At 47.9% G+C, this 25,730-nt stretch overlaps 10 protein-coding genes across 10 annotated transcripts; 4 read left to right on the plus strand and 6 right to left on the minus strand.

Annotated features, from left to right (window-relative positions):
* Positions 1–168: 168 nt before the first annotated feature.
* TREMEDRAFT_24079 (uncharacterized protein) lies at positions 169–587 on the plus strand (the record flags this gene model as incomplete). The annotated part of the gene is made up of 2 exons (XM_007000411.1): positions 169–270; positions 501–587. Coding segments are annotated over 2 exons (189 nt in total), but the record flags the coding sequence as incomplete, so codon positions are not given.
* Positions 588–1,269: 682 nt separating this feature from the next.
* On the plus strand, positions 1,270–3,549 carry TREMEDRAFT_25739 (uncharacterized protein; the record flags this gene model as incomplete). The annotated part of the gene is made up of 5 exons (XM_007000603.1): positions 1,270–1,632; positions 1,755–2,178; positions 2,429–2,632; positions 2,741–3,013; positions 3,194–3,549. 5 exons carry the CDS (start codon positions 1,270–1,272, stop codon positions 3,547–3,549), a joined length of 1,620 nt encoding a protein of 539 aa, XP_007000665.1.
* A 58-nt stretch (positions 3,550–3,607) lies between these two features.
* On the minus strand, positions 3,608–4,809 carry TREMEDRAFT_36995 (uncharacterized protein). The gene is made up of 4 exons (XM_007000799.1): positions 4,732–4,809; positions 4,551–4,660; positions 4,292–4,462; positions 3,608–4,036 (listed from the first exon to the last, which is right to left on the minus strand). The coding sequence occupies exons 1-4, from the start codon at positions 4,781–4,783 to the stop codon at positions 3,797–3,799; spliced, it is 573 nt and encodes a 190-aa protein (XP_007000861.1). The 5' UTR covers positions 4,784–4,809; the 3' UTR covers positions 3,608–3,796.
* Positions 4,810–4,986: 177 nt separating this feature from the next.
* TREMEDRAFT_42037 (uncharacterized protein) lies at positions 4,987–5,758 on the plus strand. The gene is made up of 3 exons (XM_007000923.1): positions 4,987–5,206; positions 5,375–5,574; positions 5,618–5,758. The coding sequence occupies exons 1-3, from the start codon at positions 5,023–5,025 to the stop codon at positions 5,693–5,695; spliced, it is 462 nt and encodes a 153-aa protein (XP_007000985.1). The 5' UTR covers positions 4,987–5,022; the 3' UTR covers positions 5,696–5,758.
* Positions 5,759–5,989: 231 nt separating this feature from the next.
* TREMEDRAFT_37000 (uncharacterized protein) lies at positions 5,990–8,548 on the plus strand. Its single transcript, XM_007000800.1, has 11 exons — positions 5,990–6,132; positions 6,177–6,287; positions 6,340–6,422; positions 6,465–6,588; positions 6,634–6,812; positions 6,857–6,947; positions 6,991–7,105; positions 7,150–7,219; positions 7,261–7,320; positions 7,366–7,777; positions 7,860–8,548. Exons 1-11 carry the CDS (start codon positions 6,130–6,132, stop codon positions 8,514–8,516), a joined length of 1,905 nt encoding a protein of 634 aa, XP_007000862.1. The 5' UTR covers positions 5,990–6,129; the 3' UTR covers positions 8,517–8,548.
* Positions 8,549–8,574: 26 nt separating this feature from the next.
* Positions 8,575–11,848, minus strand: TREMEDRAFT_67105 (uncharacterized protein; the record flags this gene model as incomplete). The annotated part of the gene is made up of 14 exons (XM_007001858.1): positions 8,575–8,725; positions 8,782–8,878; positions 8,924–8,996; positions 9,099–9,388; positions 9,457–9,507; positions 9,558–9,707; positions 9,744–9,870; positions 9,920–9,990; positions 10,035–10,370; positions 10,415–10,500; positions 10,543–10,746; positions 10,801–10,944; positions 11,106–11,280; positions 11,629–11,848. The coding sequence occupies 14 exons, from the start codon at positions 11,846–11,848 to the stop codon at positions 8,575–8,577; spliced, it is 2,175 nt and encodes a 724-aa protein (XP_007001920.1).
* A 291-nt stretch (positions 11,849–12,139) lies between these two features.
* On the minus strand, positions 12,140–14,485 carry TREMEDRAFT_70839 (uncharacterized protein; the record flags this gene model as incomplete). The annotated part of the gene is made up of 8 exons (XM_007001986.1): positions 14,331–14,485; positions 14,165–14,258; positions 13,993–14,114; positions 13,512–13,826; positions 12,738–13,468; positions 12,495–12,693; positions 12,346–12,451; positions 12,140–12,315 (listed from the first exon to the last, which is right to left on the minus strand). Exons 1-8 carry the CDS (start codon positions 14,400–14,402, stop codon positions 12,140–12,142), a joined length of 1,815 nt encoding a protein of 604 aa, XP_007002048.1. The 5' UTR covers positions 14,403–14,485.
* A 221-nt stretch (positions 14,486–14,706) lies between these two features.
* TREMEDRAFT_25124 (uncharacterized protein) lies at positions 14,707–16,518 on the minus strand (the record flags this gene model as incomplete). Its single annotated transcript, XM_007000523.1, has 7 exons — positions 14,707–15,060; positions 15,165–15,284; positions 15,326–15,421; positions 15,574–15,632; positions 15,675–15,798; positions 16,151–16,308; positions 16,461–16,518. 7 exons carry the CDS (start codon positions 16,516–16,518, stop codon positions 14,707–14,709), a joined length of 969 nt encoding a protein of 322 aa, XP_007000585.1.
* A 620-nt stretch (positions 16,519–17,138) lies between these two features.
* On the minus strand, positions 17,139–19,012 carry TREMEDRAFT_59033 (uncharacterized protein; the record flags this gene model as incomplete). The annotated part of the gene is made up of 3 exons (XM_007001422.1): positions 17,139–17,190; positions 17,321–18,181; positions 18,357–19,012. The coding sequence occupies 3 exons, from the start codon at positions 19,010–19,012 to the stop codon at positions 17,139–17,141; spliced, it is 1,569 nt and encodes a 522-aa protein (XP_007001484.1).
* A 1,444-nt stretch (positions 19,013–20,456) lies between these two features.
* TREMEDRAFT_42047 (uncharacterized protein) lies at positions 20,457–25,309 on the minus strand (the record flags this gene model as incomplete). The annotated part of the gene is made up of 8 exons (XM_007000924.1): positions 20,457–20,796; positions 20,885–21,115; positions 21,190–21,337; positions 21,383–21,965; positions 22,007–22,180; positions 22,222–23,841; positions 23,887–24,864; positions 25,055–25,309. The coding sequence occupies 8 exons, from the start codon at positions 25,307–25,309 to the stop codon at positions 20,643–20,645; spliced, it is 4,143 nt and encodes a 1,380-aa protein (XP_007000986.1). The 3' UTR covers positions 20,457–20,642.
* Between the last annotated feature and the right edge of the window lie 421 nt (positions 25,310–25,730).

A 25,730-nucleotide genomic window follows, 5' to 3' on the forward strand; every position in this document is an offset into this window, starting at 1 on the left:
TGGAACTAGAGGTGGAAGTGTAGTCGAACAGGACTCATACGGGAATTTATAAGCTTGGACAGGAACTCATATTTAGAAATCAAACATAAAATAGACCCAACCGTCTCTTCCCACCCTCTCGCTATACAACGCGACGAATTTCTGGCTGTCAAACCTGAGGCTCCGGTGGAGAAGAAGGCGCATTTCACACATGAAGTAGTTGGAGCGGCGGCGGCTTTTGAAGCATTGAAGGCTTATAGACATCATCAGTCTGAGAATGGAGGTGGAAGAGTGAGTCGCCTCACCTCCCTCCAATTCATTTACATCATTAACGACACTCACTTTCCACATTGATGAAGAGTATCAACGGTCGTAGGTCGAAAGGAGTATGTCTCGATTGGAAATTGCCTTCGAGAAGATGTGACTTGACATAGTCGGATGGATACAGGACGTGAAGGAGTTATCTAGTCGTGTGGAGGTTGAAGAGATGAAGTAAAGGACGATTCATGCTGAAATGATAGCCTACTCATGCTAGGGGCAAGGAGATGGTTGCTGGACTATCCGCAGGCTACGTCGTGAAACTCATTGAAGAAAAAGGTCTTCCATTCAGTGAGTTCATTCGATCCTCCTTACCTTCTTTCCTTTTACCTCAGAACCTTCACTTATATGGCTTCTTGTGCCCTGAACCCTATGAGAAGTCCAGAGAGCTGCTCTATGAGTAATTAATCGATGTGAGATAGGAACTCAATTTAACACACAGCCTCGGAGAAGGATAAAAAAAAGTTCCAAGCGAACGCTACCAAGTCGGCGCATAAAGACGCTCTACGCGGTTTACGCGACTCTGGCATGTACCAAGCCCATGAGCTCGATCCTATCACGGACGATGAGAAACATGGACACCAGCTGTAATTTCTGTCGATGTTGATGAGAACGACTTGCAAATGTTTTACTCTGAAAAGGACTGTTGTTGGAAAGAAGGAAGAAGGAAATGTAGCGATTAGTACGATGAGAGACGAATGAAGTACGAAACTTTTTTGACGAGATGTGATGTCTATGCATGATGCTCTTTCACTGCTTGTCTATCCGTACTATGGCACTGCAAATGATATACTGCACTTACTCCAGTACGCCGTCACTTGCAGAAAGAAAGATCAAACTGCGGATTTTACTCTCAGTAAACGCGCCCAACCGAGCAACCGACTTTGCAATATCCACACGTGAGAAGTCACCTATCTCTCCTTCATCTCTCTTGCCATCTTCCATCTTTGCATCATATAGTTGAGAGCGAACATGGATCCAGACATCATCACCAATGGCTCTCATCATGACTCTCAAGACAATGCTCATCCACCCTCCTCTCCTCCCGCACCGCCCTCAGACCCAGAGACAATCCATGACGTTCCTCCACTTGCCGGTCCTTCGACCGACAAGAATCCTATGTCACCTCCTTCGACCGCTCAGAACAATATGTCACCCGCACTTACCGACACACCTAGGTCGTCCATGGACATATCGGACAGAACGGGGCAACTCGAGTCGCAGCTCTTGGCGGTGAGACAAGAGAAGGATGTGTTACAAGCTCAATATAGAGCTTTACTTGGGAAATTGACTGCTATGCGACAAGGTTTAGGTGAAAAATTGAAAGAAGATGCTGTGAGTTGACAATCTCTGGAACATTTTTTTCACTCTTTCATCACTCTTTCAACTATCATTATCTCTTTGTGCAGATATTCACGATCGATGTGAGGAGACAAGAGGAAAAGCTGAGAGAATAGGAAGAACTGGATAGAAGAGAAAACACTATAAATTCTCTAACAACTGACAATGCAACATTACAAAATACAATATCAACACTTCAGAAAGAACTCGTATCGGCCAGTCAAGAATCTCAAAATTTGCAAAATCAAATACAACAATTACGTTCTCAATCGGATTCTTCATCATCGGATGTTTTATCTCTTACAAGAGAGATGAGAGAGTTAAGAGGGGAGATGGAGAGATTACGGGTAGAAAGAGAAGAATGGGAGACGGAAGCTTCGAAAGAGAGAGAAAGGAGGGAAGCGACGGAGGAGGAAATGAATTTGTTAGAAAGAAGAGAGAGGGATATGAGGAGAGAATGGGAAAGGGCAAGGGAAGAGTTAGAAATGGAAAGAGAAAGAGCTAGGAATTTACAAGAGGTTCTAGGAGAGTTTCAAGCGGGTGAGTGATGATAGTCCATACTTCAACTCATCTCCTCTACATTTCATCTTCACATATCTTATCCCATACGATAGGGTGGTCTTAGTTAGGCAACCGACATTTCTGTTTCCTCAAACAGCGTATGAGCTCAAGGACACATTGACAAGAATGAGGCACAACGTCATGTCGCCTTTGTGCTGGACAAGTCTTGGGAGACAGACAGCGGCGTGGGGGGATGCAGAAAAAAGTCAGATGTCAACTAACAATTCAGCCAAAGATTCAGAGCTCAGACAAGCTACTACCGAACTCGAAACACAACTTCGACTAGCAGCCACTTCATTATCAGAGTTCAAACTTCGTGCTGCTAACGCCGAGACGAGACTATCCGAAGTGTCAAACGATGCTTTAAGAGCGTCAGCTCTGGAACTAGACGTCAGAGAGAAGAACAAGACGATTGCAAAGTTACGACATGAGGGTGAGTCCATTGCCGCTTTTCTCTTGAATTTACTCGTTCAATATAGATTCGAGGAATTATATCATCGAAGGACGAATGAGAAAGTATCTATTTTGCGCTGACATCTAGCCGTGGTCAATAATGAACATCTCACAGAAGCTTTGAGACGGTTACGGAAAAACCAATCTTCGGATAATGTGGATAGAAGATTAGTGACAAACATCTTGTTGTCTTTTTTGACCACGTCCCGACATGATTCCAAACGATTCGAGATGTTGTCAATACTTTCTACTATCTTATCTTGGGATGATACGGAGAGAGAGAAAGCGGGTTTACAGAGAATAGGAAAAGTGCCGACTCCGAAGACTAGACGGAAAGATAGTGGACAAGGTTCTGGGAGGAGTGCGGAAGAAGAGGCTGCAATGAATGAGGTCAGTAATGTCTTTTCTATCTCTACTGTGTCCTCCCCGTTCAAGTTTTCGAAACTCCCTTCTCTTTCAACTTTCACAAAGTCCTCAGTGATCCCTTGGAAAGACAATCACACTTTACCCACAAAGATTCCCAATCGCATCTCGGTCACAGGGGGAAGAGCAGAGATGTATGAACCCAATACTGACAATGAACAGTCATTCAGCAACCTGTTCGTCGAATTCCTTTTAAAAGAAGCATCCCAAGGTCAACCTTCTCGACCAGATCCAAACCCTCAATCAGGTTCCCCACTCCGTTCACCTCCTCCAAATTCCGTCTCATACTCTCCTCCCGTCACAGGAACCAGCACTCCCTTTTCCCGACCAAGACGATTGTCGTCCAGTAGTAGCGTATCAGCCATGACGGATCGTCCCCCCGGTTTACCAATGCATCCGAGACAAAATAGTATTTCACTTACTCAAGCTCTACGTCCTGGATCATCGGGTACACCACCTGCAGGTCGGTCATGAGAGTCGGTTTAGGTGACTGCATATATAATTTAGGTATGCATCCTTATATCGCATGCCGCATTGATTGCGATGGACAGTGAACCGATCGTCCAACTCCCCTATCGCTCTACCGTCTCACACTCCGAAAGATGATCTTCCAGGTCGCCCATCTACGACGAGTCGCAACATCCTACCCTTCTCGTTTGGACATCTCCCTCAATCCAACACTTTGTGCACCCCGATATCATCTTTTACATTCAAGACCATCTTAGTCGTTCTTCTTCCCAGCCTTTTCTGCCTCTTTGATAGCCGCCGCATCCGTCTGAGGACCCTGTGTTTGACCCGTCAAAGACTCCATGAATCCACCTTGCGTCTTGAACGGTCGAGATAGAGGACCCTCAGGTTTTGAACCCCAAATGTGAAGTTTGGCTTCGTTGGATTCTAAGACCCCTTTGACGGTCATGAGCGCTTGAACGAAAAGTGGTTGTGTGTATTTCATGTAGAAGTGCTATAAGTCAGTCTTCTTCTCTTTCACCCATCACCCGATTCTTCGCTGCCGCGGGTGCTGGTTAAAGTCTCGCTTGACAAGTATGATCTCTTCAACCTGGCCCATTGTCCTTGTCTACACACCGCCTCCTCTGAGGGTTATACTTTGATCCACGAGAATGGGTAAGACAAAAGAGCTTTTTGGCAATGAGACGCAGAAGAACCGCAGGTAAAAGTTAGAGAAGGGAAATTACGAGCAGTAGAGCACGGAACTCACAAGGAAACCCATCATCGCAATTCCGATGAACAACCCTCTCATAGATTTTTTAGTCTCAGAAGCATCATAATCCGCCACTGTCGAAGTAACCAATTCAGGTTTCGCATCAGGATTAGTCATGGAAGCCGGTTGAACGTATTTCAAAACCGTTAAATCGTTCTTCTTCCAGATCTTCACGATCAGCGCTTTTCTTTCTCACTCATCTCCCATCCGCTGTTCTTTGACGAATGGGGCCAAGGTATGGGGCAGATGGACTGACCTTTGTCAAGATATAGAAGTAAATACCGAAGGATATCAATTGAGCTGAGACGTAACCTATCCGTAGATAGGTGATGAATTCCGGATCTTCTAATGGCAATCGACGAGCGACTATGAAGAGTCAGTCAGCCATTCCTCTACTTGTAGTTGACTGAGTGAGCTGAAAGGGGGAGGGGACGTACTTTGCATAGCTCCAAGGGAGATAACCAAGTTGGTGATAGCTGGATTGTTCATACTGTTCGGGAATTCTTAGAATGAGAAGCTATGTTATGTACGATGTAGACGTTTGAAATGTCGATAGGAACCAGGAAGAGCAACGCTTTGCAAGTTGAGAAAGCGCCAGCAAGATGGTTCAAGCCACGTGGTCAAAACGCCGGGTATTCCCGCAATTCCAATCCGAGCCTTTTCCAGCCTCAAAAGTCACTATACGACCTTAAGAACCTACTCAAGTTGGAGACGAAGTAAGGATCAAAATGATGCGTCCGGCTCTCCCACCCTTCCGACTGGCTGGTAGAAGATACGCTAGCTCATCACCGTTGACCAACCCTCAAGTCCAACGAGCTCTAGAATTAGCCTCGACTGCCGCCCAGCAGACCGCTGCGACCGTTCAGCGGGTTTCGGGTCCTGTAGGAGCTCGAGTTGGATCAGCTCTTGGAAGTATGTCAATTTTTTCACCTCTAACTTCCTTGATTCCTGAATCACTCCTCTGTCCTACCCCCCTCTTTTTCATCAGAGTAACTCTCCACGGACCGTTCGCGTGGATAGATGTCGATCGGTCGATAAGAAGATGGAGTGATTGAGTCATAGCCTTTACTAACCTCACAGGCTATCGCGAACCCCTCACCTTCAACGCCAAAGTCTTCGCCTCCCTCTGTCGTCAAGTTTATATCGCCGAACGTCTCGCCCCACCTCTACAACTCTCCACGTGGGCTAACGCCTATGCCAAAATCTGGCATTCGGCAACTTCACTCACTTTCTGGCGTTCGGCTTTGAGTTCCGGCGCATGGGCGGGATTGGGCATAGCTGTGAGTCACAGTGTCAGTAATGACGTGATTAGCTCATGTACAGGCGGTGGAAACTTATGGTTTGTTCTGCCTTGGGGAGATGATTGGGAGGTTGCACTTGGTGGGATACGCACTGCATTAGAAGTCTCTGTCAGCGGGCTTTTGTGTAGATTCCATGAAGACGCTTGCATGGATTTTTCATAACGAATATGGCCCCACGTTCTTAGCTATGACATGTCGGAGTCAAGTGCTGTCATAGGACTTACGGGAGCACAAAGCAGACGGGTGTGATAAGACTTGAGATATAGGTGACATTGTGACATAGTGTGGTGATGCGGAAGCAAGCTGCCACGAAAAAAAAAAGTGTTGAATTGAGCTCGGACCCACTGACTCGATCGCTTTCAACCACCTCCTTCCCACCTTGTCTCCTTCTCATCTCACTTGCTGGACCTATCAAATAAGCAGAGCATCGTCAGATCGCTTTCAAGCTGACTCGGTACAAGCCCCCAAGTACTCACTGACTCCACAGTTCACCGTCCCCTCCTCAACGCCCCTCCATCCTCAGAGTCTGCCAACATGGTAAGTCTCCTCTGCCCCCTTCGAGGAAAGTCGCTGAATATCAGCCAACCATCACAGTAGATAAAGCGGAGCTCATGCGACGTCTTGAAAGAGATTACACAACACATGAATTCGATGAGCTCTGCTTTGAGTTCGGTATAGAGCTAGATGAAGATGTACGTCCCCCTTCCCTTCGCCCCACGTCACGAATTTCAACTGACCATTCAGACGACAGAAGACGTCAAAGCGGCTCTCGCAAAAGGCCTCCCCACCTCTCCGCCTCAACTCAAGATTGAAATACCAGCCAACAGGTCAGTACTGCGTCCACATGGCGTTGATGGTGCTGACGTCAGATACGACCTGCTCTGTCTTGAAGGTCTTTCCAGAGCACTTCGTATCTTCTTACAAAAGGACACTGCACCTACTTATTCTCTCTCACAAGTAGCTCAGCTACAAGAGGTCTTCGTGGAAGCTTCAGTGAGCTTATCTCATACGGGACCTATCTTCGAAGCTGAAGCATAGACATCTCCCCTTCGGCCACACTTTGCGAGTGCAGTGCTTCGTTTGGCTAGGCCAATGAACGACCTTGAATATGATTCTTTCATCGACTTGCAAGACAAGCTTCATCAAAATTTATGTCGTATGAGACGTTTTGTTGCTATTGGTACACACGATTTGGATACGATTGAGGGGCCATTCCGGTCAGCCAGACTGTCGTCACGATCGACAAAGCTGATAATCCTAGGTATATGTGTCGAGATCCTCATGAGATCAAATTTGCTCCTTTAAATAAAGACACGGTCCATACAGCTGCAGAGCTCATGACGATCTACGAGGTGAGTCATCAATCCTACGATTGAGACAAGCGCTGACCATCAGACCGACAGACATTTGAAGCCCTACCTTCCTATCATAAGAGATGCCCCGGCCTATCCTATCATTTATGACAAGCATGACCGAGTGTTATCAATGCCACCTATCATTAATTCTCAACGTGAGCTTAATTTCGCGGTCGCTCAAGTCTCGCTAACTTGCCAGACTCCAAGATCGTGTCGGGTAAGACGAAGAATATCTTTATCGACACAACTGCCACGGACAAAACAAAATTGTTGGTCCTCTATGAGACGACGCTTCAAAGCTGATGCTCAGGGATATCGTCATCAATATGGTCGCTACGATGTTTGCTGAGTACTGTCAAATCCCCTTCTCGTATGTGTATCTGATTTGAGGCCATAACATGTCCTTGACGTTCAGCATCGAGCCAGTGAAGATACATATGCCTGATGGAACGTCCCATCTCACACCCTCCGTCGCCCCTCGTCTCACCACGGCCTCCACGAAATATATTAACGCCGCCACTGGTCTATTCCTTCCTCCAGACGAGATATGTACTCTCCTTACCCGCATGTCGCTAGCTGCCGTACCCGGGAAACCCACCGCGGACGATGTACATCTAGAAGTACAAATACCCTGCACGAGACCAGATATTCTTCACGAATGTGATATAATGGAAGACGCCGCTATAGCCTTCGGTTTCAACAACTTACCAAGGCAGCTGCCTCAGACCAATACGGTAGCTCAGCCGTTCGCGGTGAACCGACTAGCGGACATTGTCAGGAAAGAGTGTGCAATGGCAGGTTGGATAGAGGCATTACCTCTTATTCTGGTTCGTGCATATCTATATCCTCTTACAATTTCAAAGTCGTGATGTCGTTCATCCCTTCAGACGCGTAAGCTGATTATGGCAGTGCTCTCATGATGAGAATTTCGCCTGGCTACGACGGAAAGACCCAGGTGGCCAGGCAATCGTCTTAGCCAACCCAGCTTCTATGGAGTATCAAGTCGTCCGTACATCTTTACTACCCGGTATGCTCAAGACCATCCGAGAAAATCGTGCGCTTCCTCTTCCTGTCAAAGTGTTCGAAGTATCCGATATCGCCATGCAAGACCTTACTGCCGAGCGACAGGCCAGAAACTATCGACGTCTATGTGCGGTTTACATGGATCGTAAAGCTGGTTTCGAAGTGGCTCATGGACTGTTGGATAGGATCATGCAGATCCTCGGAGTACCGTTCCTCCATTCAGAGTCTAACGAGGGAGAGTATGGGTATTATATCAAGGGACAAGATGACGATACGTATCTTCCAGGAAGAGGTGCCACCGTGTTCTATCGTCCGAAACCCAATGTCAATGTGAAACATAGCGATTCGAGCGCTCAAACGGCGGTGGAAAAGGGTGAAGGAGCTTTGGAAAAGATGGCTGGAGCTTTGAAGGCTGCTTTACCGGGAGCGAGTAGGGATGTCGTTCTTGGCTCTTTGGGTATCCTTCATCCGGAAGTATTGGGTCACTTTGAACTGTCCCGCCCCTGTTCAGCTCTGGAGATTGACATTGAGCCATTGCTGTAGACGTGACAACATGCATCTATCTGCTACAACTCATGACATAAATTGAAGTTGATGTTGTTCAAGAAGCAGCTGCGACCCGATTTCTCTCCGCTTTGAGCTCTTGTAATTCTTCCAATCTAGCTCGGAGTTTTGGTACTTCCAAAAGTTTATGTTCCAAATCTTGTTTTTCTTCCTGTAAAGCTAGTCTCTTCTCAGCATCAAGCTCGGTACTACTTGATCAGCTTCAATCCTAATCACTCCTGCTTCTGACAGAAAAACAACTCACAAGACATAACCTCCCATCCCGTCATATTGCAAGACCATGGAATGATATTTCCATAAACTAGGTCTATGACTCACAGTCATCAACGTGATTCCTAGATCTATACGGTCAGCGTATTTATGGATAAAGGAGAAGATGGACATACTGGTAGCATGATCATACATTGTTTTCTCAATTTCAAGAGTGACGGCACTGGTACATTCATCTAAAATCGCATACTATTCATCAGCTAATCTGACGAAAGAAATTTCTTCTGATCACTGTCTGTGTGATGTGTATGAGGCACAGAAAAAAAGAAGAAAGAAAGCTTCTATACGGACTTTAGGTCGATGATAAAACAACCTAGCCATGGCTATACGTTGTTTATCTCCTCCACTCAATGCGTCACGCCATTCACGTTGACTATCCCAACCACCTTCTCTTTCAACAATATGACCCATTTCCACGACTTCAAGAATTCTGAGTAGATCCGAGTCGGTCACACCTCGATCGAGCATGTGAGAATGTTCATGAGGGTAAATGATCTGATCTCGGAGGGTTCCGCTACATAGATAGGGTCGTTGTGGGATATATGTGAATTCTTTGGAAGGAGGTTTGTATACTGTTCCGCCTGTCCATCATCAATCCCATATCTTAAATCATGGTGTTATAGTGTGAAACGGGCGAGGTAAGACTTACCGTACACTGGCCATAGGCCACCGAGTATACGAAAAAGACTACTTTTTCCACCTATCCATCAGCTATGTGTCAAGTTGTCAGAGTATAGGTTGACGACGTACATCCATTAGGACCGACCACAAGAAGATGTTTGCCTGGCTCAACGTGAAAGCTCATAGATCTTATCAGGACATCTCCATTAGGACTGATCAGGGGTACTTGGTCGAATCGAATGGACTCAGATTCTATTATCTTTCCTCGACCTTGTAACACTGCTATCAGCTAGTGACAGGACATTGTTGACTCACTCTTCTCGTTATCTTCAACACTAGCACTTGAGACGAGCTTCTTTTGATATTTGCCATTCTTCACGTCGTCCATGGTGTCTAAGAGATCCGAAACTCTCTGAGTGTATCCTGCCAGTTCTGCCAGTTCCTAGACACAGTTCAGCGTCATGTCATCAAGTGAATATAGATTGACTCACCTTGTAGCTGTACATGACCCTACCGAAAGCATCACTGGCGGACAAAAGTAATCTTCTGTTAGTCACAAAGCCTCATTATCAGTGATTATGACATCCATTATGAGCATGGACCGACCTTCAGTCCTACTACCCAGATCACCAGGAGCCATCCCCAAAAGTCCTCCCGCAAAAACGGGTATGGCACAAATGATCAAGCCAAAACTTCCCCAGGCCCATTTGATCACTCCCTCCTCTGCCATACCATGCCACACGCGTATCCGAAGTACTCTGTTGACGTGCTTGACCAAAGCAAAATAGCCTCGCTCTATGACGTTCTTCTCGAATTCCTCGCCGTGGTAAAGAGCCACTTCCTCTGCCGATTCTAGCAAACGAGAATGTGTGAAACGAAGTTCACCCTCTAACGTCGCTTCGTGTGCTGCGTATGCCCCAAAGGGAGGGGTGACAGCTCTCACTCCTCGTCAGCATGGTATCACCCGAAAAAACTGATGAGCTCACATAGACCGGCACTGATCTGTACAAGAACAGTCAAAAGTACTAGACCCTCTGCACCGACATTTTTTGACAATTGATAATTGTACAGGCTATCCTGTCAGCTTCCCATACTGATGACAGACTTCACATACATGACGTCCAACACAGGTTTGGCAATATTGGAGTAAATCTCAGCAAGCTTGTTGCTAAATTGCTGAATGTCCACGGTGAGATATTGATCGGCGTTCTTGACTCGATCATCGAGATTGGCAAGTTTGTAAAACAGCTGTTCCCCTTCAGCACCTTCGGTATTGGGAAACGGGTCGAGGTAAGTCTGCAAAGCGTGTTTCGTGAGTCTGTCATGAAGGTGAGCTTTGGGCTCAGCAACTTGAGCAGAAAATATAACTCACCTTGTGCGATACGCAAGCCCAAGTTCTGATTGTAGGTACTCGAGCATAGAGTTGGTATATGTAGCGGGAATGGCGACCAAGAGCCATTTGACGAGGTTCATCAGGAAGAGTTGTGGTCGAGCAGTGACGAGAGAGGAGACGATTCTTAGGTATTAGCTCTTCCTCCTTTTGGTTGTCGAACCTTCACTGAGAGCTTGATGTTAAAGGGGAAAAATGGTCGAGAGAAGGAATGTATGAGATAGGCAGGAATAAATGAGAAGAATAAATGTTCTAATCCAGCAGTCGGTGGCAAAAGAAATACCTACCTTCCATCCAATTCAGCAACATACAAACTTATTCCCGTCCTACCTACCAAAAAAGCGGAATGAAGAGCCAACATTACAGCCTCTCTAGATTTCAAACTGGGTATGACAATCCTCATTAGTTTTCGTAGACGTTGTTGGAATAAAGGATCGTTGACGGTGACTTTCTTCCCGTCCTCTGAAGGTCAACAATCGAATTTTTTCTCATCCCAACTTTGCCTTGGCTTTTCCACATTCCGAAGGGGGCATCCAGAAGAAGCCACGATGGTGACTAGATTTCCTAGTTCACACGAGTGAGAACTCAAATGAAATCAAGAAGGAGAAACGATGATGACTGGATTGTCTGGTTCACACGAGTGAGAACTCAAAAGAGATCGTGTGATGGGGAACCCGATGAACAGGACGAGAAGAGGAATGGAGGAGGGAAGACTGGAATTTGAAGATGATGATGCTGAGGAACAGCGAGGAAGCAATTGGATCTCTGAAAGATACGAGGAATGAATGAGGTCAAGAAGGATTCACTCACTCCCTCTTCCCCTTTTAGGTACTCTGGAACTCTCTCTTTGCCCTCCCTTCCCTGATAACCCATGCCATGTTGTGCCCAAACAATAAAGCACGAACCCGGCGGTGAGAACACGTTGGACCGTTGGTCTATGTCGGATGTAAACTGATAACACCTCTTGAGCTTGGGAGATGACTGCTGCCCTTCTTTGAGGGGATAGGAAGGGACGCCAGGTAGACGTCATCGTGTTGGATCGAATGTGGTGCAGATGTAGTAAAGAGCAACTTAGAAGGAGTAAAGAGACGGACGGCGTTGAGGTGATCCAAGTGACCGGTTCTTGTTTAACCGGACAGTTCATCGTGGGCCCGCTTTTGACGGATACAGTCCAGGTGTTGCTGTATGAACGATGCAGCATGCAGCACGCAGCGCCGCAGCACAATCGCAATCAAATTCGCAGACATATAGACAGAGGAGTGGACTGATTGCAGGTAAGATGAAGGATTCTGTTGAGGGCTTGGATGCAGGCGCCGGTGGATCACTTCTTGACAAAGTTTTCGGTGAACCGGCTGAGCAAGCCCTTGTTGTGCGGCTCCTCAGCCGTGGGTTCGGCATCGGGCTCTGGACCAGGCGAGTCGCCAGTGACAGGTGAGGGAGCTTGAATGACTTCGCCTAGCGACACATCCGCGTCGCCAGTGGACATCGGACCAGCGCCTGCACCAGGAGCAGAGGAATGGGCCTCACCAGTTGTGGGCTCCTCACGCGCCGGGGCCTTCTCCTCTCGACGAGTCAACGGCTTGGACTCTGTGGACGCCTCGGGCCCGAGCTCTGGGCGTTCCTTCTTGTCAATCTACTAATCAGTAACGGATGGTAAGAAAGGAGACATGACATACGGCATAGCCATTCGGTCCGACTTCAACAGGGGCAGCCCCATCTTGATGATATGCCGGGACCTCTTCGTGATCGGCTTCGTGAGGGGCGACCCCTTCTTGGGTAGGCTCCTCGATATCATCTTCCTCGGCCTCGACCGAGCTGCCTTCTTCGTCTTCATCGTCCTCAAGACCTTCCTCCTCTTCGTCAGACGCGCCGTATCTGATCATCAGCACTTGGCAATGATTTCGTGTTAAGAAACTTACCCAACGACTCGGACAGCATGTGCGACGATACCGTCACGATCCATTTGTTCGCTCGCCACGAGGTATCTAGCCACGAGCATACGAAGATCGTTCCAAACTTCCATCATTTCTTCGTGACTACGAGCACGGAAGGTAAAAGCCGTTTCGCTTCCACGGAACAAGCCACGTCCACCGGGAGTTTTGCCGATAGCCGAGGTACCGTCCTTGCGACCTTCAATGTGGAACTTGTGCGACTTGGCCGTCTGCGCCGACGAAGGTGGGCCGAGAGTGCAAGCAGGCAAGAACAGAGACCAGATAGGGTGCGTGGCAGTGGACGGGTCAGACGATGCGTACTCGTGGAGATAACCAGCAGGGGTAAGAACGTAGAATCCTTCCTTGTATGTCTTGGTGAAACGCTTCTTGCGTTCGAGCATGCCCACATGAACGGGGAGGACAGATGGATCGTTCTTGCCCGGGTAGTCGATCATTTCCGGATTACGGAGAGGAGTCTCAGGGTCGAGCAGATGGTCGGAACGAGCAGCAAAGGCGATCCATTCACGGTCCGGCATGAGTTGCGCCATGTTAACGCCGAGTTGACGCCAGGTTTCCTGTACGGATGTAGACATACGAGCTTGCCATTCGTCGAAGGTGGCCCAGGCCGACTGGATGGAACGTACGATGCCTTCTTCGAAATGGGCAGAGTTCTGCTGCATAATAACGACGGACTTCTGCAAAGCGTTTTCTTCCGCCACCTGATTGTCAGTACAGCTGTATACTCCAACATCATAAACTGACCTGTTTCTGGAGTTGTTTCACTACAGCCATGTTGACAGCAAAGGGGTCTTCTTTAGCCGAAACAGCCATGGGGGTGTGGTTGACCGACCCGATAGCGCGAGCAAGGTCGGCGATGGCCTTGGTGGAGAGCTCACGCTCACGAGCGACCGAAGCCGCCAATTTACCAGTGTCATTCTGGACGTTCTTGACGTGTGCTTTAATCTCCGTGCGAAGTTTTTGAAGATGCTGCACGATGGACGATTCGATAGTTCGTGCAAGTGACGAATGCGAGTCGGCGATGAGACGGGTCTTGTCGCGGATGGTGTAGAAGACATCCTGTCATGGTCAGCAACTTCCATGCGTGTATTTGCACAGTCATGGTGAATACAATTATGACTGATGACAACGATGCGTACGTATGGGGGCAAAGATGCACAATTTGCGGTTACACGGGTAAAGAGAAATGACAGACGGGAGAGAGAAGGTGTAATTGTCAACTCACCTGCATACCCCCTTCACCCAAGAACTGATTCCCAGGCCTGAAAGGTACTTGAATGACAGCGCCCAGTTTAGTCAATTCTTTGCTAGTGTTCGCTTCGATATCGGCGACACCCTCAAAGTAAGCTGCGGTCAGTTATGCAACAACTAAAAGATGGCTGAACGGCGAGGCTTACAGATAAGCATCTTGACGATTTGTTTCCATGCTGTGAAACGTTCGATGAGAATGTCGGATGGCTTGAGTTCATGAGGTGCAGTATTCTTCTTGATCTGTTGTGAATGAGCATCGATCGATATGTATGGATTGGAGGAGATGGAGCGAGTAGTTAAACGTGGACTGACCAGGGATTGATTTCGAGAGATGGCGGACCCAGCCCTACTCTCAGTCCTAGATACGGTATCGAATCTGCTCATCGTTGATGATGTGGTGTGAAAGGTATATGGATGGGAGTTTGTAGTTGCCACTGTTCCCGATGTGGGGTAGATATAGAGTGAGGTGTAAGAGAGAGAGAGGGAGCGGGAAGCAGTGTGGTGGGTGGAGAGTGGCCGACCTACGCCATCACCTATTCACCGACGCATCGGTTATTGCCTCTTTGGGTAATTTTGGAGTCAGGGTTACATGATGTGTGACGTCAGAGCGTCATTTTGAATAAAGCTGCGATCTCATCGTGAGAGTGAAGAAAAGCTACATGGCTGGCTACATGGTACATGGTACAAATCACACTTGTCGCATCATGGGTGCTTCACTAGCTGTTTCCGCTTTTGAGCCTTGATTCCGTGCTGTCATCTCTTTTATCCACCTCTGCGCTCTAGATTGCCATCTCTCAGGATGGATCCCGAAAGCTCTTCGACCCGTGAAATCGTGACCTTCTCCACGACTCTCTTGCCATCGAGCAAGACGACGCATATAGCGAGGGGATGATTTCCCAGCTGGCCACAGATCGGCTGCGAGCGTGAGAAAATAAAAGAAGAGGATAAAGGCGATGGCCCATTCAAGAGCGGCGGAAGCTGAAGAGACGCGATTGCATTGTTGACTTGTGTGACCTTTGATAGGGGTTGATTTACCGTGACACTGCACCCATGAGCTCATCTCTTTTTTCTTTTCGTTGATCTGGGATATCCTGGTTTTCAATTCGATCTAGAGAAGGTTATGGTGAGCTGGGGAACGAGACTCACATAAGCATATGTCACGCCGAAAGCGATGGCACAGACAACGGCAAGGAGGACGACGGCCATTTTATATACAGAATTTCTCAAGAGACTTTTTCTATCAGGGTGATCTTTGTGTAGCGACCACTGGGGATTAGCTTGAAGGTTGGGTGTCGGAGGTAACTTACCACTTCGCCTGTCTGGAAGATGGCAGATAGGGCTATACACACGATGAATACCAATGTCATACTCCAATGAATCCGTCCGTGATTGAAAGCGTCAAACTGAGGTCAGATATCGTTCCATCCCGGCTCATCTCGAACTTGATTACCCCTGTGTATCAGGAAAATGGGGCCGGGGTTGTTTTTCTGTTTCAAGTACCAAAAGCATACGTGCAGAGACATGGACCATTGGAGTAAACAAAAGACACACTCACAACGGACAACAAGATCAATCCTGCAGATCCAAAAATACAGAAAACAATAGCTAACCAATCTGACATTTAGCCCAAGTCCGAAATATCTCTTCCGAACTCACCAAACACCTTCTCCCTTGTTCGTAGGTCGGTAGGAAGACGATCTTCATGTCTCAACCATCTTTCAGCGAAGAGAGATGATATGTAAAATGCCGAGGTGACGCAGCATATACATATGAACAGGGTCTGGTCGTGAGCTTTGATATACCTTCTTCGCGCGAGCTGCTTCTTCTCCTATTCCCTGCTCTTCCCGCATCATCTCGTCTTTTTCCATCTTCAATTTCGTCCCATTCCATCTCGTACCGTTCTTGAGTCTTCATCATGCTACAGCTTTCATTGGTGATATTCGTTCTCGCACTGAAGCAGTACATAGACCTCCGGAATCAATCGGGGCCGAAGTGTCGAAGCTGACCGCCCCAAGGTAGCATCTATGAGTTTCTGATGATAGGTAACTCCTGGAAGGATAGGTGACAGGGGGGAATACGAAGATTAATCAAAGTGGAAGGGATGAGGACAGATGTATCAAAATTTTACTCACTTTATGCGCAGCGCCAGTATCTGAAATAAAAACCACACTAGCTTCATCACTTTCATATCTTGGTTTACCATCATGTACCCATAATCCCAATAAAGCTAATAAACCTCCTAACCAAGTGAAAGCAGCTAAAAGTGGGAAGAAAACATATGGTCCGAATACTATTCATCAGTGGGAACATTTCTTTCCCTTCTTATTTCTCAGCATCGAGACATGTCTCAAACTACATAGTATCCCTGATCCCTGAATCCTGAAAGTCGGAGGGCGGAGGGGTTGATGAAGAGGAAAGATTGTCGATCGTCTGAACACTTACGGAAATGTGAAGTGAGAGTACGTTGATTTAGCCAATGTGGCAGTCGATGATGGGACATAAGGAATGTAAAAGATCACCTCTACGATCTACGATCTTCTATCTAAACCGAAGGAAACTTGAAAACCCTATTATACAGTTGTATACAGGACACTGAAAATGCTGATGAATATGTACAGACAAATATTTATCTGGTCTATACGATCTATGTACGGATCCGCCAAGAAGATGTAAAAAGGAAGCTTGGGAATCAACCAAAGGATTGCAAAGGAGAGTTGTGTTTCGTGCGATCGACAGACGTCACCCGCCCAGTGCGGACGCAACGGCGGCAAGTACGGCGTACGACGGCAGGGGCCGGCGGGCCGGCGGTCTGGATTCATGGGTGGATGCAGTATTCCTACAGTAGACATGCTTGTGCACAGAATTGCTTGTGCACATAGCTTGACTAACTTGATAGAAATGTACCAAAGTGATTCAAGGTGAGTATTCATCGATCACAACGCAGAGTGAAAAGAACCATGCACATATCAACGTACAACCTAGCCTATGAGTAACTTACAAAACCTATCCTATACAACTTTTTTTTCCAAACCGCTTGTTCAAGTCGTACATATGCCAAAAACTTTCCTGTATCTCAATTATTCCAGAGAAGAAAGTTCAATTATACACGTTTTTTGATTTTCACTTTCGGTGTCGACTGACAACTTCAATTCCTGCTGCCGAAGCTGTAGTTCTACTGGTCAGCCAAATCACCCCCATTTGCAATGACAACAAAAATCGTAATGCTGAGGAAAGTAAGGGTGTGCTCCTTGTTGGGGAAGTGAAGAGTTATGAAGTAGCAAAGACAACAAACAGCGACTCACCTAGTCACTTCCTCTTCTTCCTCTTCGTCCTCTTCGAAATCGTTGTCATCCCCTTCCCCTTCCCCTTCCCCATCCCCATCCCCCTCTTCATCTTCTTCATCACCTGAACCTTCATCATCAAAAACGTCCCTGGCTTCACCTCCATCCCCCAGTCTAGGAGTCTGCGGTGCGATATTTATAGCGATAGGTGGACTATACATTTTCTCATCCATCGGACTTGACACCTCGCTATTCTGTCCCACCGAAGCTTCCGAGACTCTTATAATAGGGGTGGGTGGTAAATCCGCTGTCTTCAAATTCGGTGTGACCAAAGGTGCTGAGTCACTTGTTCTCCTAGGATCGAGGGAAGAATCACTAGAAGAACTACTACTCAAACCATCATCCTGAGGTGTATCGTCCATTTCAGAATTAGATTGTTGTTCTCTCATAGCATTTTCTCTTTCCTCAGCTTCTCGACGTTTTCTAGCTTCTCTTCTTCTTTTAACCCATTCCATTCCACTACCTTCTTCCTCTAAAAATCCCGAATTGGATGGAGAGGGTTCAGTTCCCAGACTGGCTATAGGTCTATGATGACCCCATTCGATAAATGCAGGTTCGAGTTTTTCCCTACGAAGTCTTTCTTCTTTCTCTCGCTCGGCAGCACGACGGGTCCCGTAAATCCTTCCGTTGAGCATGCGGACGCCTGTGGGAGATGAACCTAAGATTGCGGTGGGTTGATGTAGTGCATCGAGAGAGGAGTTACGACGATGTTCAGGTGGATGAATGTTGTGTTTTGGAGATAGGACGGAGTTTACTCGGGCTGGTGAACCACCTTGCATGGATTTCCTTCTTTCCCTTTCGCTCGTGGATCTGAATGGGGATCTGGAGGTCAATTCTGTGGAATGATGACCTTCCTCCATTGACCTTAGACTCCAAGAGTCCGAGATACCTTGAGACAAATGGACATGGAAAGGGAAGGTAGGTGATGAAAAGGGAGGTGATGTATGTATGTGTAGAACCCAATGTGGACAAGAGAGGGAGAAGAAAAACAACTTACGATCCCATCAATCCTCCCGTACTGACACTCTTCTTCAATGGTGCACCACTAGCATACCCTTCATCTTTACTAGTACTACTACTCCCTCCTACTAACAACAACTTTTTGGTACCTTTCCAACTTCCACTAACTATAGATTTACTCCATCTTCTTCCCCTTCCCGGTTCCCCATCCTCATCTTCCGCATCATCAGCAGCATCCGTCTCGTCAAGCACCTCCTCCTCATATTCAGGTGAAGATTCATGTTCCAAACCTCTGATCGCTATCGCCTTTGTCCTATCTCCATTCGGAGCCATCGAAGTGACCCAAGCGACATTCCGTCCGGTACTCAACGATCGAGGTCTTTTTGGGTCTGGTAAAGGTGCAAAACGGATTTTAGGGGTATGACCTCCTGGGGAAATAGGAGCTGAAGATTGACCTCCAATTCTGTCTATCCCATTTCCAGGGGAAAGTTGACCAGAGGGGATGATGATGTGATTTGGTTGGCCGGATACTGGGTAAAGAGGGGAAGAAGGAGGAGAAGTACGACGGGGTGGTGAAGAATCGATTTCGTGTGCGTTGAGGAGGATACCAGCTCGTGGGTAATTGTCGGATTGAGAGCGTGAGAAGAGTAGAGAACCTTGGGCGTTAGGGGAAGAAGAAAGTGAAGTTGTCATTTTGTGATATGAAAAGAGATAGTTGAAAGCCAAAGGGAGGGAAAGTGAATGTTCAATGTGGAATGGGGTGGCAAAGTGGTGAACGTGTGCCTCGAGTGAAGTTGAAGATTATGCTTGTCTGGTGGTGGACAAACTTGCGTCTCGTTAACGTTGTTGAATTATCTTGAGCGGATTCCGAATGTCCGAAGTTGATAGAGGAAAGATATACAAGCGAAACTGCGGTTATGCCGATACGTTGTTTGTTGGCAGATGTATTAGTATGTTGTATGTCGTGGAGAGTTCGTGGATGGTGGGATGGTGGGGAAGGGGAGAGTGGGGCTGGAAGGGATATGAAGATTTATTCTAGTCAGACTTCCCCACTCTAGAGTATAATCCAAATACCCGAAATTTCAAGTACTTATTCCACCTTGTATATTTCTTCGCTCTATGTCCTAACTGTTGATATGTATGCACAATCTTAGGATGTTCGAAGACCAAGAAGTATATGATATCGAGAGTGGGTATTGTAAAAGCGGTGTGTGGAGGAACCAAAAAGTATGAGAGACGTAATAAATGTCCTGCCAAGACAAAAACTGTCAAACTTGTCCAAGTGATATGACGGAATGAATTCCTGTGATAATTTGTGATGGTGACTTTATTATCACGTTTTCTGACCTTTAGCACCGCGTACCTCCGACAAAAAGCAAGATTAAGGGTAAAAGAAAAAGGACAAAGGGATTGATAATCTATGACGAGGTAAGATGATTAATCTTTCTCTTTGATTTTTTATCAAACAGTCAGCAAAGTGAGGAAGTTAGATGTTGGATGTTGGTGGAAAGGTGTAGAAGGTAGAGGTAGAGAGTATAAGCTGACGCACTCTTTCTCATGCATGTCTAATTCTTACGACCGCGACCGGGTCACTAGCCACTAGAATACCCGTCTTGTGCTGCACGGCCACAGCTTGAACGGCACGGTCGAGTAGGGATTTTGGAGCAGGTCAGCTTATGTGCCTTACTCTTACTAGCGGGAAAAAGGGATAAAGGGACAAAGCCCCTTTGAGATCTGATCCTCTTTTCCCTGAAATTTCAGAGGGGCCCCCGCAGATGGGCTAGACCAAGTTGTGACCTCTTTTTCTTGGCGTTTTTGTGGGTGGGCTCAGACCGGCATACTTACCGCTCGGGTTTCCTACCTCTTTCTCGCTCACATCCGTCGTATCCCGATAGGCCTTGAGTTCTATTTCAGCCATTTGCCAAGATTCACATGGGCTCCCGAACTTGACATCCCTACCCCTCAACCTCTTCTTTCAGTCCGAGCACGAAGGTCGATCTCTCATCATGGCGCCGGATCATCCACCATGCACCATCAAAGATGAAAGGAAGATCCGTCCGAATCAAGCCACTGTGTCTGATGTCTGATGGTATTCTACGACCACGGACAGTGTTCTGTTGGAAAGGAGGAAGATTATGAACACAAACACAGACATGCATGCTACATTGATCAATCGTCAAAAGTCGTCATTAGCATCTCAAATGCTGTCGTAAAACTCAATCGTCGTACCATTTACTCCCCCAACCCACTCACGTAACATGAAAGCCGGGACGGCATGGGTTCAATTTGCCTGGGGACCCATTAAGACTTCTTTCTAGGTTACTCAAGCCCACAATTTAGTCAGACCAGCCTTGATTCCCTTCCCAGCAGTCGACAACGCCAACGAGATGGATTCAGGAGGGACGAGATACTCCGTATCTGTACCTTCTTGTGTCCGAGGAGGGGCAAAGTAAAATCCCATGATCAGGACAAGGTATCTATGCATCAGCAACGTTGGAAGCTTTTCAAAGTGTCCACGAGAAGTTTGAATGCGACGAAAGTGGGTTTAGATAACGAAACACTCACGAAAGAACTAAAATACTGCCACGGTGATAATTCGCCCTCGCCTCGATATACGTATAAGTCAAAAGGAAGATACTGAGGATAATGGCGATGACATCCCATCGGGGGAAGATGAGGGTGAACGTGTCAACACCTTCACCCATCCGACGTGGGTCATAAAATGCGCTGAAAGCGACTAAGAAGGGGATCTGGACGAGACAGACTTGAAGGGCGTAGGCAGAACCTATTTCCATACTATTCGTCAGCTTTTATTCTTCCACTGTTGAACGCTCAATATGGATGGGACTTAGAAGAGAAAGATACTTCACCTCAAAGCGATATTTCCATTTAGAGCGAACGACATGGCATTCATGAATTCCGTCGTATTCGGTACTAGAGCGAAAAGCGTCAAGCCCAAAAACTTCTCATCGATCCCAGAGCCTTGAAGGACTACATCCACAACGTCAACAAGAACCTCTGTATTCATCAGCTAAAAATCATTCTCCGATCGACGCAACTTACCCGCGATACCGGCGTACAACACCGTACATCCTAGAAGCACAGCAGTACTGACATCCCTGGTCCAACTTGGTCCTTCATGGCCCCCTCCCTCCTCCTCTGCTTCCGCCTCGTTAGGAGCATGTCGATCTGCCATTACGTTGGATATGATCGACCCTTTGTGCACCAAAGGTAGCTGCTGTTCATCTCTCTCTTCGATTGGCGCGGTCAACGAGGAGGGAAGACGCATGGGAGTAAGGCTCTCTTGTTTGATCTTCTGTGTGATAGCTTCGAGCAGAGGCGTATATCCGGCCGGTAAATTAGATGGACCGCTTGCCGCACGTCGATCCAATAGCGACTCTCCCACTCTTCCTCGTACTGTTGCCCGAGGTGACTGAGGACCTCCGTGTCTTGGTGTCGAAGAACCATCTCGATGCATAGGGAGGACGTGTTGCAAGAGTGCCTCGGGAGTGATACGCTGACGCAAGGTCTGACGGACGGCTGGGTGAAGATGAGAAATCTCGTCGGCTCGCATAAGGGGTTTAGGATCCGTCCATATCTGCGCCGCATGAGTTTTAAGTGAAAACAGACATCCGATAAAGTACGACTGCCATATGAGCTCAATTTGCTACTTCTGGGGAGACCTACCAGGCACAAAATGACCGCACAGAAATACATGAGAATCTTAACCTTCTCTTGGTAAAAAGTATCATTTGCAGGATCGGGATGCTCATAATAGCAGTGATCGCACTGCCACTGAGTAGTAGGTGGAGCCGTACCTGGGTTACTATCACCAGGACAGCCCTCACAATGCAACTCGAACTGTCATAAGCTATAGGTCGTCAAGCGGAGGATTTACCCACCGATCCGTAAGTTTGATAGAAAAGTGTCGGCGTCAACGTCCCAATGATCGCCATGATCAACATCGTACTCGTCACGCCTGCACTCTTCGCATTGAACTTCTGCTCCTTCCTCCGAACAGCACCAGAGCACATACTTGCGCCTGGCATCAACAGCACTCCGGCGAGGATACTGCCAATGATGGATCCCTCCACAAGCTTGCCTTTACCTTGCGTCAAAGCGATTCCATACAAAATGACTTCAATGATAGACCCAAATGTAGCGTTGATGGTAGCACCGACACCGATCGACGATTGTGCTGAGATGGAGGCAACAGCCATGCCGATAAAGTAAGACAGAGGGATGACACTAGCGAGAGCCAGCACGAAGATGAGTCCAGGGTTGGTGATAGCAGCCATGAAGGGTGAAGGCATGTGACCATGTTTATGACCATGTTCAACGATGCGAAGAAGAACGAAACCGTCGAAGATTGTGAAGAAGACGAGAGGTAGGAGATTTATGAAAATGATATTCACACCGCCGACAGTGTACTTATAATACTGCAATCCCACAGCGCGATAGGTACAGAGAAGAACAGTCGAATCCGGACCTGCGGTAGGTGCAAGCTGACCAGCATGCAAGCGAGCTTGCTTCATCGTGAAACCCGATGGGGAACTGTTGTCGGCTACAGCTGTCGAAGATCCGGACAAGTCAGGGTTTTCCACGCCCTCGTCAACAACAGGAGACTCATGAGGGGTTGGGACGGAGATATGGGGCGCGGATCGAAAGTTTATTTCGAGAGGTCGGAAATACAATAACTTGAGTAGAGCCCAGGTGAGCTTGGCCATGGGAATTGTGATGACACCTCCCCAGCACAGAATGCACACGATCAGCATGACCGGTGCAACCATGATGAGAAAGGCGGGCCAATACACCAGTCGACCGAGAAATTTTGCACGTTTCCTTCGTGGTCGACGGAAGCCTTCTTTCGATAGTAAAGGTTGCCCTTCGGAATCATTGGTCATGCGAGAACTGGAGGTTCGGATAGTGTCGGTAGCGAACGTCACGGTGGGTTCTCGTCGAGGCCGAACCGTGGTCCCGGAATCATTTGTCGGGGTATTTGCTCCGTCTGAAGTTGTTACAGTAGCCGAGTGTTGGGCGCCGGGTCGTAATGTTCTGATGGATCCAGCACCGTCCGAAGCTTCACGCTGCCTCTGCTGTTTGCCATTCAGAGGTGATCCAGGGTCTTCGACAGCTCCATAATGTCCCCCATTCTCCGTTCCCTCATGATCTGATCCTTCTACAGAGGTTTCTCCATCCGGAGCCCCCTCTCCCTCGACGTACTTCCCAAAAGGCCACACGATGTACCACGATAAGCCACGGAGAGTCTTGGCGTAGCCACCCCGACCTCCACCGAGTACTTCAGCGCCGCCTACCAGGATCGCCGCAACAAGGAAGAGGAGTGAAAGCCACCAACCAAAGGCCAAGACCCAGAAGATGTTACCGGGAAGAAGATGCCTTTCTGCGGCAGCGGAGGGTATGGAATGTAGTGCCGACTCCGCATTTCGAGTCACAGTGCGGGATTTGCGGTACAGAGCCGGTTTCCAGATGGGAAGACCGAAGGGATGTTCGATATTGATGGCCTAAGATATCAGTGATCAGAGACATGTCGAAAGTTTTTGACTCACATCCTGGCGATCTCTCATCGTCACCGCTTCGTCATCACCTTCACCACTAGCGTCTTCTTCGTCATCCACACTCCCTTCATCTCGATCAACGCGAGCTTCCTCTTCTTCCACACCAACTCCAGGTGTGTAGTCCTCTGGTACTTCATCGCCTAGTGCGCTCATCACATCTTGAAGATATTCTTCTTCGTCTTCGGTACTGGAGTAGATGGAGGCAGCTCGCATCTCGTCGTAAGGGCTAGCAGTGCCATCGCGACTGCCCGCGGTCGACATCGTGTCAAAATATCCAGCGCTGGGCAATCTCCGGCCTTGTGTCGAACTTGCTCTCGTCCGAGAGACCGATCTTCCTGTCCGCAATTGCTGATCTCCGAATGCTTCTCCAAGTAAAGCTGAGGGTGGAGCGGACAGCTCCGGCGGTGTTTCACCAGCAGCGAACCGTCTTTTCAGATCTTCCTGTTTTTTCGCCCGTCTAGCTGCTCGTCTGGCAATCTGCCTTCGCCTGATCAGGTCGATCCCACGGTCCATTTCTGCGGCCTCATCATCTTGTTCCGTCTTGTCCTGCTTCGTCTCGGCCCCTAGTCCTCCACTGACGTTACGAGGTAATGGTGGTCTAGTTTTCGATACAGATCTGGCCATCGAGCCATAGTTGTTGGCATTGAAAGACGCATTGGCAGGATTGAGAGGATATGAAACAGGATGGGCGGTGGATGTGTGATTTCTCACTATTCTCGCCGCCCTAGGACCGGTGCTTCCGGCGCTGCTGCCGTGGACATGTCGTGCGTCTGGTGAGCCGTAGCTACTCCCGACGGCCGTATGAGGCTGACCGCGTAGACCTGAGCCGGCCCTCGGAGTCTGCTCATTCATTCCCGGAGGTATAGCACTCATGGATTGATACCGGGATTCGTAGTCGTCGTCGGTTAAGGTAGACTGAATAGAGCGAGTTGGTGAGACGTTTGCACTGTGTCGAGGGATGGTCAGGTGCTGCTGAGGTACTTCTTCCTCGCGTGGTGATGGACGCTGTGTATATCAGTATTGATCCGACGAGTGTATTATGTTGATGTCATAACAAGAATCCCAAACATGACAGATTGACGGCATGGTGATTTGACCCATTCCGAGTTTAAACGCCAAAGTCTAAGGTGAAGAAAGAGAGGTGACATGGGTGACGTACGATTTCTATGCTTGGCTTGGTTGGTCTACCATTTCCAAGACCTTGTTGCTGCTCGACACTCCCAGAAGGGATGCGAGTGCCGCTACCAGAATTAGACGTCTCGGCATTGTCAGGCGAAGTGAGAGCAGAAAGGGGTAAGGACGGTCGAACGAGTGTTGGCTGTTTACTGCGGATGGTCGGTGTGGGTGAAGAAAGCAGCTCGGTAGGAGCAGGGTGATGAGGGGATGAAGATGGTGGAGGGATCGGTGGATCCATTGTCATACAAGCAAGACGACAGCTTTGACAAATGTTAGAGAACGACACCGAGGTGTTTGCGCTCTGTCTGTCTGTCGTCTTTTGCCAACCAAGTGACAAGAAAAAGGAATATTATATTGATAAGAAGGGATGTAGGAAGAGAAAGGAAATGGAGTGTAGGGCGGTGATGTATGTATGTGAAAGAGTGAGAAAAGTAAGGAAGTGAGGAGAGACAGAAAGGAGCGATGGCATCAAGGAGCTAAGTAGTATGTTGAGCACAACGCTACGCCGATAGCCGTCCCTGGTTGGCCCTGACCACGTGGCAGCACATCGCGCACAGACCCTAGTCAGAGTATGACGACAAGGTCCGCTCAACCGATGGGAAACTCTGTCCACAATCCATCAAATCAGTTTGATGCGACTTCTTCTTCTTCTTCTCACT

This window comes from Tremella mesenterica, assembly GCF_000271645.1.
Source record: "Tremella mesenterica DSM 1558 unplaced genomic scaffold TREMEscaffold_1, whole genome shotgun sequence".
NCBI classification, from domain to species: Eukaryota; Fungi; Basidiomycota; class Tremellomycetes; order Tremellales; family Tremellaceae; genus Tremella; species Tremella mesenterica.

Excerpts from the sequence above, each read along its gene's own strand:
- TREMEDRAFT_42037 (XM_007000923.1), top strand. The coding sequence starts at position 5,023 with ATGATGCGTCCGGCTCTCCCACCCTTCCGACTGGCTGGTAGAAGATAC. Across the intron at positions 5,207-5,374 it reads AGTTGGATCAGCTCTTGGAA|GCTATCGCGAACCCCTCACC; the intron begins GTATGTCAATTT and ends CTAACCTCACAG. Across the intron at positions 5,575-5,617 it reads GGGCGGGATTGGGCATAGCT|GCGGTGGAAACTTATGGTTT; the intron begins GTGAGTCACAGT and ends GCTCATGTACAG.
- TREMEDRAFT_37000 (XM_007000800.1), top strand. Across the intron at positions 6,288-6,339 it reads GTATAGAGCTAGATGAAGAT|ACGACAGAAGACGTCAAAGC; the intron begins GTACGTCCCCCT and ends CTGACCATTCAG. Across the intron at positions 6,423-6,464 it reads ATTGAAATACCAGCCAACAG|ATACGACCTGCTCTGTCTTG; the intron begins GTCAGTACTGCG and ends TGCTGACGTCAG.
- TREMEDRAFT_36995 (XM_007000799.1), bottom strand. The coding sequence starts at position 4,783 with ATGAACAATCCAGCTATCACCAACTTGGTTATCTCCCTTGGAGCTATG. Across the intron at positions 4,661-4,731 it reads CTCCCTTGGAGCTATGCAAA|TCGCTCGTCGATTGCCATTA; the intron begins GTACGTCCCCTC and ends GACTCTTCATAG. Across the intron at positions 4,037-4,291 it reads TTGCGATGATGGGTTTCCTT|CACTTCTACATGAAATACAC; the intron begins GTGAGTTCCGTG and ends ACTGACTTATAG.